We start from the raw sequence: 12,295 nt of genomic DNA, 5'->3' as shown, positions 1-12,295 counted from the left end.
ATATATGTATATATATATATATATTTACTATTTTTGAGGTTTATTTTTTCTATTGATCTCATTTATTAAAGTTTAAAATCCCCACCACTGATATGTGGTGAACAAACTTGGCAAAAGTTAGGAAGTTTTATTTTACTTTATTTTCTTATAGCTTAGCATTAGCATTTGTCTTTGCCTGCTTAGATGAAAAATTCAGGTCAAGTGCATAACATTATCTCATGTGTCTAACAGGTAAGCTGCAAAGTGCTGCAGTTCTTTCACCAGTACATGTTGGGCTGCAACTACTTCTGGATGCTCTGCGAAGGCATTTATCTTCACACTTTAATTGTTGTGGCGGTGTTTGCTGAAGAGCAGCGTTTGCATTGGTATTACCTCTTGGGCTGGGGTACGTATGTTATAATTTGTAGCAATTTGGTCATTTCTTTAAAGCATTTGAATTCTTCTAGTATTTACACTCCTAAATGTTGTATTTCTACTGCTAGATCATAGCCTAAGACTGAGCTCTTAAGTCCTAGATTTAACTGCATTTATTTGGATGGGACCAGAGACTCATAAAAATCAACAGGAGTTATTATCCATTATTTTCTGGATCTTGGGATTTGCTGAAAGAAATATTTAAGTTTAATAAGCAAAACTTCGAGAAATTGGTTTCTATCCCAAAACATCTTTCATCTGAGCAAAACTTTTCTATTTTTATCATGTTATTTGCAAAAATATTAATCCATCACAGGACCTATAAAACTATATTTATTCTGGAATGGAGAGGAGGAAAATCAGTATCTGTCTCCCAGAATGAAAAAACACAACACATACAAAAGGAACCAGAGCCCTTCTGGAGCCGAATCAAACTATCAGATATACTTTAGCAGATACTATTTTAAAGATACCATGTTACCTACATAGGAGTAGTTCTGCTCTGCTGTGGCTTTGCTGTAAGGTCTGAGTTTGTCTAATAACTGTAATGCTCTAAAGCATTTCAGAGAAACATGCAGGTGTCAATTAAGCAAATCTCAATGATATTCTTGGGGAGAAGTTACAAACCCACACACTATGAATACAAACTATATGTGCTCCCATGCATATTGCCCTTCACTAAGTCTGGTCTCAGCAAATCTCAATGATATTCTTGGGGAGAAGTTACAAACCCACACACTATGAATACAAACTATGTGCTCCCATGCAGATTGCCCTTCACTAAGTCTGGTCCTTCATTTCCAAACATGCAGGCCTCTACTTTTTTTCACTAAGGGAGATCTTGCTTTCTAGGGAGTAGCAACAACAGATCTTTAACCTTTGGATGGTTTGACCCAAAAGAAGGCCAAGTATCTACAACCGGTATATGACAGTGAGGTGCAGACCCTTTCTCATTTAAATCACCATTGGAAATCCAGTCCACAACAGTGTTGATATTAAGTCATTACTAACAGTAGCTTTTTTCCAGTTCGGCAACATGACATGAATTTATGGCGTCGTTCCAGTTCATGGTGAGCCCATCCCAATATCTCAAGCAGCAAAGCAGCAAGTGGTGGTTCTTTATCCATCGTCCCACTGCACTTAGGGACGTTCACTTGTGTTCATTTGAAATTTAGCTCCTTTTCTATGAGAATGCCATCTTGATTTTTTGTAGGAGAATGGTGTCTTTCCTGAGAAAAGAGGGACCTGTGGTGCTTCTAGAATTAAAAGTGTACCATGAGATCTTAAATGAAGAAAATCTTACTAAAGAACCCCAAGTTGACTTCATCTCTCCAGAATTCCTCTGTCAACCCAAATAGCCAAGTCCTCTCTGGAGCAAGAAGCTGCAGTATCACAAAATTTTGATAGTTCAGAATATTTGAATATACAGAGTGAGAACAAGCCCTGCTTTTGAAGTGGAAGCCCTACCTTAAGGGTCATTTAAAATATTTCTTTCTAGGTAAAACTTTTGCCATTTTCATGTTTTGCAGTGTAAGCGATTCTAAGTTTGTGGCATTTCCTATCCAATAATCATGTGAGAATGGTCATAAACATATATCCTTCAGGTGACATTCAGTTTAGGCAGTACAGTTTAATGCAACAGGTGCAGCTGGCCTGCAGTGGAAGCTTATGAGGTGGCTGTATTATTGCTGGGAACAGCACCATGGTAGATAATTCAGCAAAGATGCCTGATAAGATCCTGATTAGTTTCTGCAGCACTGCCCCAAAAGCAAACGGGAGTGGCTGTGGGAAGAAGATGACACTATCTTGGCAGGGAAAAGGTTAATAAAAATGAACACAGATCTTTGATTTGCAGCCTTATTAATCCATACCTAACACAAAAAAGAAGTCATTAACACCTTCTGAGGTAGAAATCACTAAGAGCAATATGATCTAAGACTGTCTGACTGTCCCTTCAGTTAGCATAAATCAGTGTAATTCCATTGATTCCAGAAGTGGAAGTCACATGGTCTAACTTTAGGCAGCTGCCTTTATTAATCAATAGAAAGAGATGCATTTCTCCAAAGGACAATCCAGAGCACCTAGAGCAGGCTGTGCTCTCAATTATTATTGAAAGGATCAAGGTAAATGTACAACACAACATGAATATAGTCATTATTCACTTTTATGGCTGATCCCTATTCAAGAATATTTGCATTATTTTATTTGGAAAAATCTCTAATGACATTTTAAAAACAGCTTTATAAGGAAAATAAAAGTCTAAGCAAATATCAAACACTTCCCCAAAAGTTTCAGATGTCTGAATATAATTTGACATGGATGAATGGATGTATCAAGATGTTTCAAGCCTGATATATTCAGGTGACACCTTCTCTGGCATATGCAGCTGGGGATGTCCTTTTTCAGTCGTCATTGGTTCTGCTTAGGAAGTCATCCTCATATGGGGCCAGAAAATAGTACCAAATGTCTTCATCCAGTTACAGTCCATTCAGTCTGGCTGCTTCAGCCAGCGTCATCCACCTAGAATTCAAAAGGGAATTGTTTATTTGGACAGTGCTGAAACAGAGTGCCTTCTAGATTCAAAAGGAAATGCAATTAAGTATAATTTCCAGTCTATGCCATAGAGGATCCAGCATGACTTAAAGGGATATGACTTACCTGTTCCTGTGATGGCTGGGGTGAAACCTTTTCTGCATGGCTCACGCCCCTGATGCGTAGGTGGGACGACTGGTGTGAAATATGTTGTTCCTAAAGATGTGCACTGTCTCTTCAATGACCATGTTGCCTGCAACATCTGGGTTTTTTTTCCAAGGATTATACAAATTTTCCCTCTCCTCCAGGCTGCATCTAATTCACTCTGCTCTGAAAAGGCAGAGCTGAACTATTATCTCCCTTTTTCACAACCCTTTTCTGGGAGCTTTGCCTTGTGAAGCAACCAAGACCCAACAGGCCTTCTTGGTGCTCTACTTCTCATTGCTGCCACCTTTTGGCCCTTCCCAAGGGAAAATCGACGTCCAGCCCTACAGACTGGCTTGCAGCCGGAAATTTGAGCTCCAGACAGTCATGAGCTTCTTGCCCTGTAGCTGACTAATGAAAACTTTCCGTAGTGTTCTTAAGATATGCATGTGAATCTCTTGAGCCAAATATTCTAGGCTAATGCATTTAACAGAAGAAAAAATCCCTTCATCATGTGGAGCACTCTACTTCAATACGACAGGCCAGGGCTTTCAGAGGAAAACATTTTGCTCTTACAGAATGACCCCTTAGAAATTGCTCTCCCATCTATGTTGTCTGTCAACAAAACAGTATCAGACCTGCTCCATTTCCAAATCAAAGGATTTTCTCAGTCCCATGGGCTCCCCCTAAGACTGGAAGCTTCTTTCTTTCTGCTCTGAGCTTTTTTTTTTTTTTTTTTTTTTTTCCCTGCCATGCATCATCACGCTGAAGAGGCATTCTGCAATCAGACGCCAAGGACTCATTTTACTAACAATATACAAAGGGGAAGGCAATCTGTCATCCCAAGGTAAATCAGAGTAAGAGCTTTTGGCAGCAGAGTAAGAAGCTATTGTGTAAGAATACCTGGACACAAAAGTGCTCCATTTACATACTTTTTTGACCTTATTCTCATTCTAGCGTTAGCTGGCCTGTGCCCTGAGGTAAGAATTCCTGAGAATTTGGCTAAGAATTCTCTACATCTTCTGAAAGTATTTATGAAATTGCCAACACCCAAGAAAACAGGGAACAACATTCCTCTCTCTGTGACTAATTACAGCATCATCAGGACAGTTTCACACATTTTTATTTATAGCTATAAAATATCCACAGCCCAGATCAAGCATGCATGATTTATAGGGAACAAACGGCAATTACACCAAATGTGACCACAAAGTACTCTGCAAAGGGCGCACTAGGCAGTATAACATCTGCCTGTTGGCCAGCTCTTGGTATGTACAGGGTTGTACAAACTGGTGTGTTTCAGAACAGATGCTTTATTTCAGATTTCTAGCCTATTGAAAAGGGAGAAAACGTACAAGCAGGCAGAAACTTAACATTACAGCGGGAAAACTGCATGGCAGAGATGATTCAAGGTCCAGAGGGGCCAGGCCCCGAGGGCTTGCAGACCAGCATTTGAGGGCTTGTTTTTTTCACGGGCTGCAGCCTGTTCCTCAAGACGCTGCTATTGCCTCCCATGCTGGAAACGCTCATGTAGGACGGCACATGCCCAAGCCTTTGGCCCAATGCTCCCTCCAGCTGTGCGTCAGGATAGGGACCTCCCCTCGCATGCAGGGTGAGACTCACATCCAGGACAGGAAACATGGCAGCAGAGCACCTGCAGCTCCCCGACGCTGGGACCAGTGCACACGGATGGGCCACCTGCCTGCGAGGGTGCTGGGGACCAGCAGGACTCACAGAGAGCAAACATCCCAGATCCCATTCCCATGCAACGCCTGGCTCCACATGTTCTCTGTTGCCGTAGGCTTAGAAAGAGCAGCTCTTTGCTCTGTTGTTATTGCTCCATGATCTGGTGTGCAAGTTAATTTGCCTCCAGTTTGCATAATGGTGATTTACATATACATATAACAAGTATCCATGGTTTCCCAAAGGAATGATCCATGGAGAACTGAATGCTCCCTGCCTCCTTCCCACGTACCTGCTCATACCCCTTCCTGTATGATCCACATCAGAACAGGGGTGTCCAGCAGCTGCTTGGGGAGCACTGTTAGAGCATTGCCCGTATGCTTTGCTTCTCCCATCGGCCTGCCTTGAGTGTTGTTCCCTCTTGTATCTCACAGTCAAGGCCCTGAGTGAAATGGGATTACCATTTTTTCATAAAAGCTGTAATTTCATATATGTATATATATAGGTTTAAAAGAGAAGAGGGTTATATGTGTGTGGGTCACATGAAATCTATGCCAAAAAGATACCAAGACTTAATTACACCTTTAATCGTTTCAGGGTTCCCTTTAGTGCCAGCATCTATTCATGCCGTTGCAAGAGCCAAATACTTCAACGACAAGTGAGTAGTACATCAATTTTTTAAGTTACTTAGCTTTAATTAGCTGTGTAACACAATTCATTTGAATTAATGGTATATGCTTAATGTTGCATTTCCCCTCCAGCTGCTGGATGAGTGTTGACACTCACTTGCTCTATATTGTTCATGGACCTGTAATGGCAGCCTTATTGGTAAGAATATTATTTTCTTTCAACAGTTTAATAATTATTTTAGTAATGCCGGTAGCCTGCATAGAATAGAAGTTTCTGTATCTTAAGTATTCTGGTAAAAACTGAAAAGTAGCTGGTGATTTTCTGTTTTGCAAAGGACATATTTGTTAAGAGAACAGGTTCTCAATATTCTTCAAAAATCAGCGCTGTAAGGGGACCTCCCAATAAGGAATGAGATCTTGAAGCAAAGAAAATCACTAACAGCTTCTGAAAATCACAGCTGTGGCTGTCCTCCATGGTAACTTATTTGCGACAAACGTACAGTACTGAACAATAGACTGTGAGTGAATGCAAGCAAGTTGATCAGCGCTGGTTATACTGGTCTCTACACTATATGGTCCAAAGGTCCAAAGCTAAACTAGACCAGAAAAGAGCCTGGACTGGGATGTATGAGTAGGAGCAAGACAAGAAAAGGCACAACATGCTAATGTGCATATATAGCATGATATATGCCAGCAGTGCCCTGTTTAGTGCAGTGGAGTTGCACTTCTTGAAACATGCGGGAAAGTTTTATTCAGGCCAAGCCCCAAGCCCATCTCGGTCTCACCTAAGATGCACTTTCAGCTTTCTAGCTTCCACTTGCTTGCAAACATCTGCATGGATATACTTGTAATAATTACTCTGGAGAGCAAATGGTGAGGCGGTGAAAACTTGGAACATCTCTAAATAGAGAAACAAGCTTCTGTGTAAGATTATTTGAAAAGTCTGGAAACCTTTATACCCTTTTTTGAGAAGCAATCTTGTAAGTCAGCAATACCAAGAAGCAGAAACCTCTCTGCCATTCTTTGAGAATTACATTTTTTATGGGTTTGTTGGTTCAAGATGGATTGCTTCTGCTGTCACAATGCTGGCTTATAGGGGTGGCCCTTTAACCTTTATTTTTATCACCGTGCTCCAAGTTTGTACGTCTCAACCACAATGAAAACAAAACAAAAACAAACAAACAAAAAAAAAGTCTATATTCTATGGATAAAGAACAATCTTAAATTGTTTTTAAAATAAAGCTTTATAATTTCTGGCTTGTGCTTATGCCATTTCCAGTCAGATTTTTCTGGTCAAAATGACATTTTTTAGAGAACAACCTACATGATTTGCTAGAAGAATCTGATAGTGACAGACTGACTCAAAAGAGCTGAAGATTTTTACCTTTGCAAAGTCTTTTTTCCACCTTTTATAATTATTTCAAGAAATTCTAAAAGTGAAGGATAAGCTGAGTGAGTGAAGTCAGAGAGACAGAGGAGAATGGAAAGTAAATTTTAGATTTAATGCTGAATAAGAACTCAAAAGTCATTTATTATTCCTTTTTTTCAAGTAGAGTATGAATGCAAAATATTTGAAAGATTTCTCAATGGCAAAGAATTTATGAAATGGTTTATTGAAGCTTCCTGATTCATATTTTATTGCTCTGAAAGGTCCAGATGAAGTTTCTCATGTATTTATGGAATATAGGCTATTAAAATAACTATGTAACTTATGCAATACTTATTTAAAACATTATATGGAAAGAGTCCTTTAAAGTTCAGAAGCATATGTGCATAAATTATTGTAATAGAGTAGAAAAGCAGCCTATGATATCTATTACATCCAGCAAGTACCCACTGGACTCATTTTCATCATGCACCCACCAAACTTATTCCTGCCCTGACTTCCCAGCACATGAAGCCAGAGTCAAGAGCAGATTTTCATATACTGAGTGTCTGCAACTCAACCCAAATTTCCAGAAATGACTCAGGAAATAAGATACTGAGCTAGTCAGAATTCCCAACCAAAAGAGTCAAAACTTTCTGAAAAATTCAGCCTTTCTGCCTTGAGCCAGCAGTTTTAGCTTTAACCTGTGAATGAAATACCATGGGCTTTTTATGCCTGGTGTAGGTAAGGGTAAGCCTAGACTTTTCTCAAGAGCCTTTGCCCCTTTGGGCAGGCACAAGCTTGAAATATTGGCCTATGTGTGCCTGCGCAAGTTCCTTGGAGAACACATATGCCTGCATACATCTCATGTGCCCAGGAACACAGTGAGGGCTTTGTCTCACCTGGCTGTAGACCTCAGTGCAGAACGAAGCAAGATAGCTAGGCCATCTTCAGAGTCAGGAAACAGCCAGTCCTAGGGGCAATTCATCAGCACTGTATTAGACTTTGGGGTAGATATAAGGTGAATTGTGCCCTGAAATTCCTAAATTTGACTACAGCAGTGTCAAAATACTCAGTGTTTCTAGAAGCAAGATCAAACTCTCTGACACATCCATTCAGGTAGGTCCTGAGGGATGCATGTAGAGCTGCTTAACACCTTCTGTCTTAAAGCCCTGAAGGGTACTTACCAAGGCCAGACAATCAAGGAACTGCCCATTATGAGTTTCAGTTAAGCTGGAAAGTTATACTTTACTGTCATTTATATGCTCTGTATTTTTATCTTGAGTGCCTGCTTAATTTGAATGATTTGCCAATAAGTTTTTCTCTTTTGCAGGTCAATTTTTTCTTTTTGCTTAACATTGTCCGGGTATTGGTGACAAAGCTAAGAGATACCCACCGTGCTGAGTCCAACATGTATATGAAAGCTGTCAGAGCTACTTTAATCCTGGTGCCCTTGCTAGGAATTCAGTTTGTTATTATTCCCTGGAGACCAGAAAACCGACTTGCCGGAGAAATATATGATTACATCATGCATATATTAATGCATTACCAGGTATGTTATATAATAGCAGTTTAGGCTATTATATAGATGAGGTACTTGAGGTTAATTTAGGCAAAGATGCTGCTGCCAGCTGCTTTGCCATGAAAATGAGTGTGACGATTGTAGTTTTGTGTTTCTTTCCCAGTCTCTTTTACATTATTGGATTATCTTCCTCTGAAAAAGTAGTATTGTTGCATAAAGAACAATCACGAGATAGAGGAAACAATGAAAAATGCAGCAAAAATGATCAGATAGCACTATTTCTAATTTGAGAAACTTGTGATCAGAGACGGCTTTAAATAATGTTCAAACCATTATTCTTGCCAGAGCATTCAAACTGAATGAAACTGTTGCCATGAGGTTAATATTAAAATTAGTTGTGTATTAAAACTGTTGTATGAAGGGAATGTCCAGTGAAGACAGTGAAATTTCATTTAAGAGTTAAAATTCTGGCATTAGGGAGATTAAATTAAAATATAATACTGACATTTTGATTTTATAAATGCTTTGAAAATACAGCATTATTCAATAGACAATAGATAGTTTTGATTTCTCTTTTTTTTTTTAACACTGAATGATTTTAAATGCTTGCTTATCTGGTTTTCTGTCTGTAATATATCCAGTCCAATGTTTACAAGGAAGGGCAGATTTCAGATGCAGTTCCAAGGAGTGGACAACATAGGCAGGCACAGTGATGCACTTTCTTAGTTTTTTTTATGCAGGAAATAAGTGCAGAAATTGTTTTAATGCAGTAAGTGAACAACTACAAAAAATCAGTCATGCTCGTTTCCTGAATTTAAGTGATAAATCATACTAACAGAAGCTATTCATCCTGTCACCTTGGATCATCTTGCTGCATCATGCTGCAATAAAAATTCCCCTTACCCCTCCAAAAATGTGGACATACATGCTCCTGCATGCATAGAATAACTGAAGTAAGTGGCCTGTCTATTTTTGTGCTTTACACAATATTTTTTTTACAGTTCTTAAAGTAAAGACAGTCTAGGGGCTCCTTCTACTCTTGTCCCAGCCGTCGATGGCAGCCTGTCCCAGGCTTAGTGACCCTGAACACCTAACTGCGCACTCCTCATGGGCCATTTTGTCAGCAGTATCCGTGCTGGGGACACCAGTGTGGACACGACGGCACCACCCAGAGCTGTCCCAGTGAGAGCGGTGACACAGAGCTGTATCTGTGTTACCCCAGTGCAGACCAACTCCTGACCCAACAGAGGAGCTCTTAAAACCTCAGGAAAGTAATCTTAGTGTGCTACCTGCCAGCATGTAAAAACCGGTCTTTCATGAGAGCTGTGCAGCTAACCCACTACCTCTAACTAACGGTGACTCCCCCTTTTCCACTTAAAGCAGATTTTTAAAATTGTATTCTAAAATAAACTTTGTTATTCCCTTCCCAAGCATTTCTTGCATGCATATTTAAAATAGCCAGCTACATTATCCTTCCTCCGGTGCTCATTTCCTCCTAGGAGTGATTTTGTAATTAGCAGATACTGTAGTAGCGTGTGTAATGGCTCGATTCCTCCCTGGCTCTTTCACCCGCAGGAGCTGCACTGCTGCCCGCCTCTCCATAAAGCAGCAGCAGTCTGTTGGTCTCTGCATCCAGTGGTGTCAGTTATACACAAGCAGACATTGGGTGTGTAATTGTGATATTTCTTCATCTAGCTAATGTAGCACACTCTGCATTCATCTCTTGACTGGTTAAACGATGATTTTTTTCTATACCTTTCCTAGACCAGAAAGAGGCAGTCGTTTCGACAGTGTGTTCCTGCTTTAAGTGATCACAGTGATCTGACATATTACCTACCTCTTCCATGCGCAAGGGAAAGGTGCAAAGCAGCACTGCAGTCTATTGTAATGATCAGATGATTGAAGACAATGAATTAGAGAGAATTTGTTCCTGGATGAATCTGTGTAATAGTATTTCCTTTAGAAAGTGATGTTCCCAGCTGAAAAAAAAAAATGCAATGAGATGTTACCTGCTAGGCTTCCTCTGCTAAAGTCGATTCTGCTTTTGAATTGTTCTGCCCTCTTTGCAATATTACTCTCAGTGCTCACCATTTTAAGCAGAAGGGTTTTTTTTTTCAAATATGGCTATGAGCAATTCACAAATGCCTCACTTCCGTCGGATTGTGGTGTTTATTCCACATAGACCTGATTCCTCTTAACAGATCCGTAGAGTGGATCTATAATAAGTAAGTTATAAAAATTGAAGATTGGTTTTTGAGCTCCTAATATGAAAGCATATACTTTTTCACCATACCCAGCAGCCTGTGGTGTAATCCATAGAAAGGTTTATAACTCCCCTCACCGTCACTGGGATGAGTTCTTCAGTCTCAGGCTGTGTTGAAATGAAGATTACATCAGGCAAAAAAAAGATACTTCAGTCCTTAAGTGGAATAACTTATGCACAGAGTGAGATGCTTTTGATGGATTGATGAACACACAGCTAGCTAATTAAACAGAAAGAGTGCCTAAAGTGGGCACCATAAAGCAAACATTTGCATTACAGAACAGTAAGTGATTTGCAGATTTTCTCTAGAGGACCTGACTTTCAAAAGACCATTAGATGATGCTGAAAGCTTATGAAAGATGCACTTTTGTTCGGGGTGTAAAACATTACAGCATGGGATGCACCGGCTCCTTGCACACCTCTCCCACAACAACATCTCCATTGGATTCGCTTAAAAGCCTGAAATGTCCTACTGTGCTCCCTTGCAAAGACAAAATGGTACAAATAAGTTGCCTCCTGTGAAGGAATGGAGCAGCAGCAGCTCTGTTTCTTATGTATAAGAAGAATATAACAATATCGAGACCTGCTGGGTCTCTGTGATGAGAGGGCAGCACCGATGTGGCTCGTTCCCCATGCTCTCCGAGGAGCCCCTGACTCCCGCTCCCAAGCTCATTCCACCAGCTCTCCCCTCTCGTGGACTTCGCTCTCCAGCACAATGCGTTTGGGTTTGGAGATAGTATCACACCACCCAGCGTGGGACAGCTTCCCATGCCAAAGAAGATACAGCCATGGAGGTCTGCTCGGTGCAGTGCAGAAGTAGCCCCTGAATCAACAGCAGCGTGCATGCATTTAAAATTATTCATGTTCTCAGTTCTTTGCTGACTAGGGTCTTAAATGTGCAAGTCTGTCCATAAGAAGACATAATAATGCTATTCAGCATATGGGCTTTGTTATCCTTGGCAAGTAAAATACATTTTCTATTAAATGGAGCATGATAAAGTTCTCTTTCTCCTCAAATAAGATTAATCCTATGTCATTCAGCAGCCTCCAGGAAATACCCTCAGGACTACAGCACTTGCCCTGCTGAGCAGGAAGATCCAGCTCACAAGAGCCTGATTTGTATAAAAGTTATTATGTCTTTTTTAGGCATGAGTTTGAGACATATATATATCTACCCTACCTCGAAGCTTTACATTAAACATTAACACTTAACTCCAGCTGATAGTTCTTGTGCAGCTTTATGCAGAAAAAAATTAGCCTAATTAAAGATAACCTCTCAAAATATTGAGATGTTTCAATCCATTTTACATTCAATGTGTTTCTTCATTTAAAGGGAAATGAATATCCTCCTTGATGCCAAAGCAGACAGAAATTTTCTTCCAGCTGTGTAAAGTTAAGGGCATAGGACTGCTTTTTATAACAAAAATCTTTCTTTCATTTCCTATTCTCTTTTTCTTTGAATTATTAATAATTTAAAAACTTTCTAGTATTTTGAGCCAATAAAAATTGGGGGAGAATGTTTTCGGAAAGTGAGATATTATAAAGTGCCATTCTTTAAGAAAAATTAGTGTACAAAATGGCAGTAATGAAACTTTCAGCAGAGAGAGAGGGAGAAGAAGCAAAAGTATGAACTCTTCATGATGGGACGTTTCCATCGTTTTGCAACAGGTGAACTGTCATCTTCAGACCTCTCAGGACAATCTCGCCATTTCAGCAGCAATAGAAATGGCACAGACACGCTC

The 12,295-nt window shown here is 40.0% G+C and overlaps 1 protein-coding gene across 1 annotated transcript in view; it reads left to right on the top strand.

Moving 5' to 3' along the window:
* CALCR (calcitonin receptor) overlaps positions 1-12,295 on the top strand; it is a 72,983-nt gene that overhangs the window by 50,500 nt on the left and 10,188 nt on the right. The window contains exons 7-10 of the mRNA XM_062567752.1: positions 232-385; positions 5,371-5,431; positions 5,535-5,601; positions 8,102-8,320. Coding sequence (XP_062423736.1) covers positions 232-385; positions 5,371-5,431; positions 5,535-5,601; positions 8,102-8,320 — 501 coding nt within the window. The remainder of the gene's footprint in view (positions 1-231; positions 386-5,370; positions 5,432-5,534; positions 5,602-8,101; positions 8,321-12,295) is intronic.

Source organism: Rhea pennata, chromosome 2, assembly GCF_028389875.1.
Source record: "Rhea pennata isolate bPtePen1 chromosome 2, bPtePen1.pri, whole genome shotgun sequence".
In the NCBI taxonomy this organism is placed as follows: Eukaryota; Metazoa; Chordata; class Aves; order Rheiformes; family Rheidae; genus Rhea; species Rhea pennata.
This window is presented reverse-complemented; position numbering and strand designations above follow the sequence as displayed.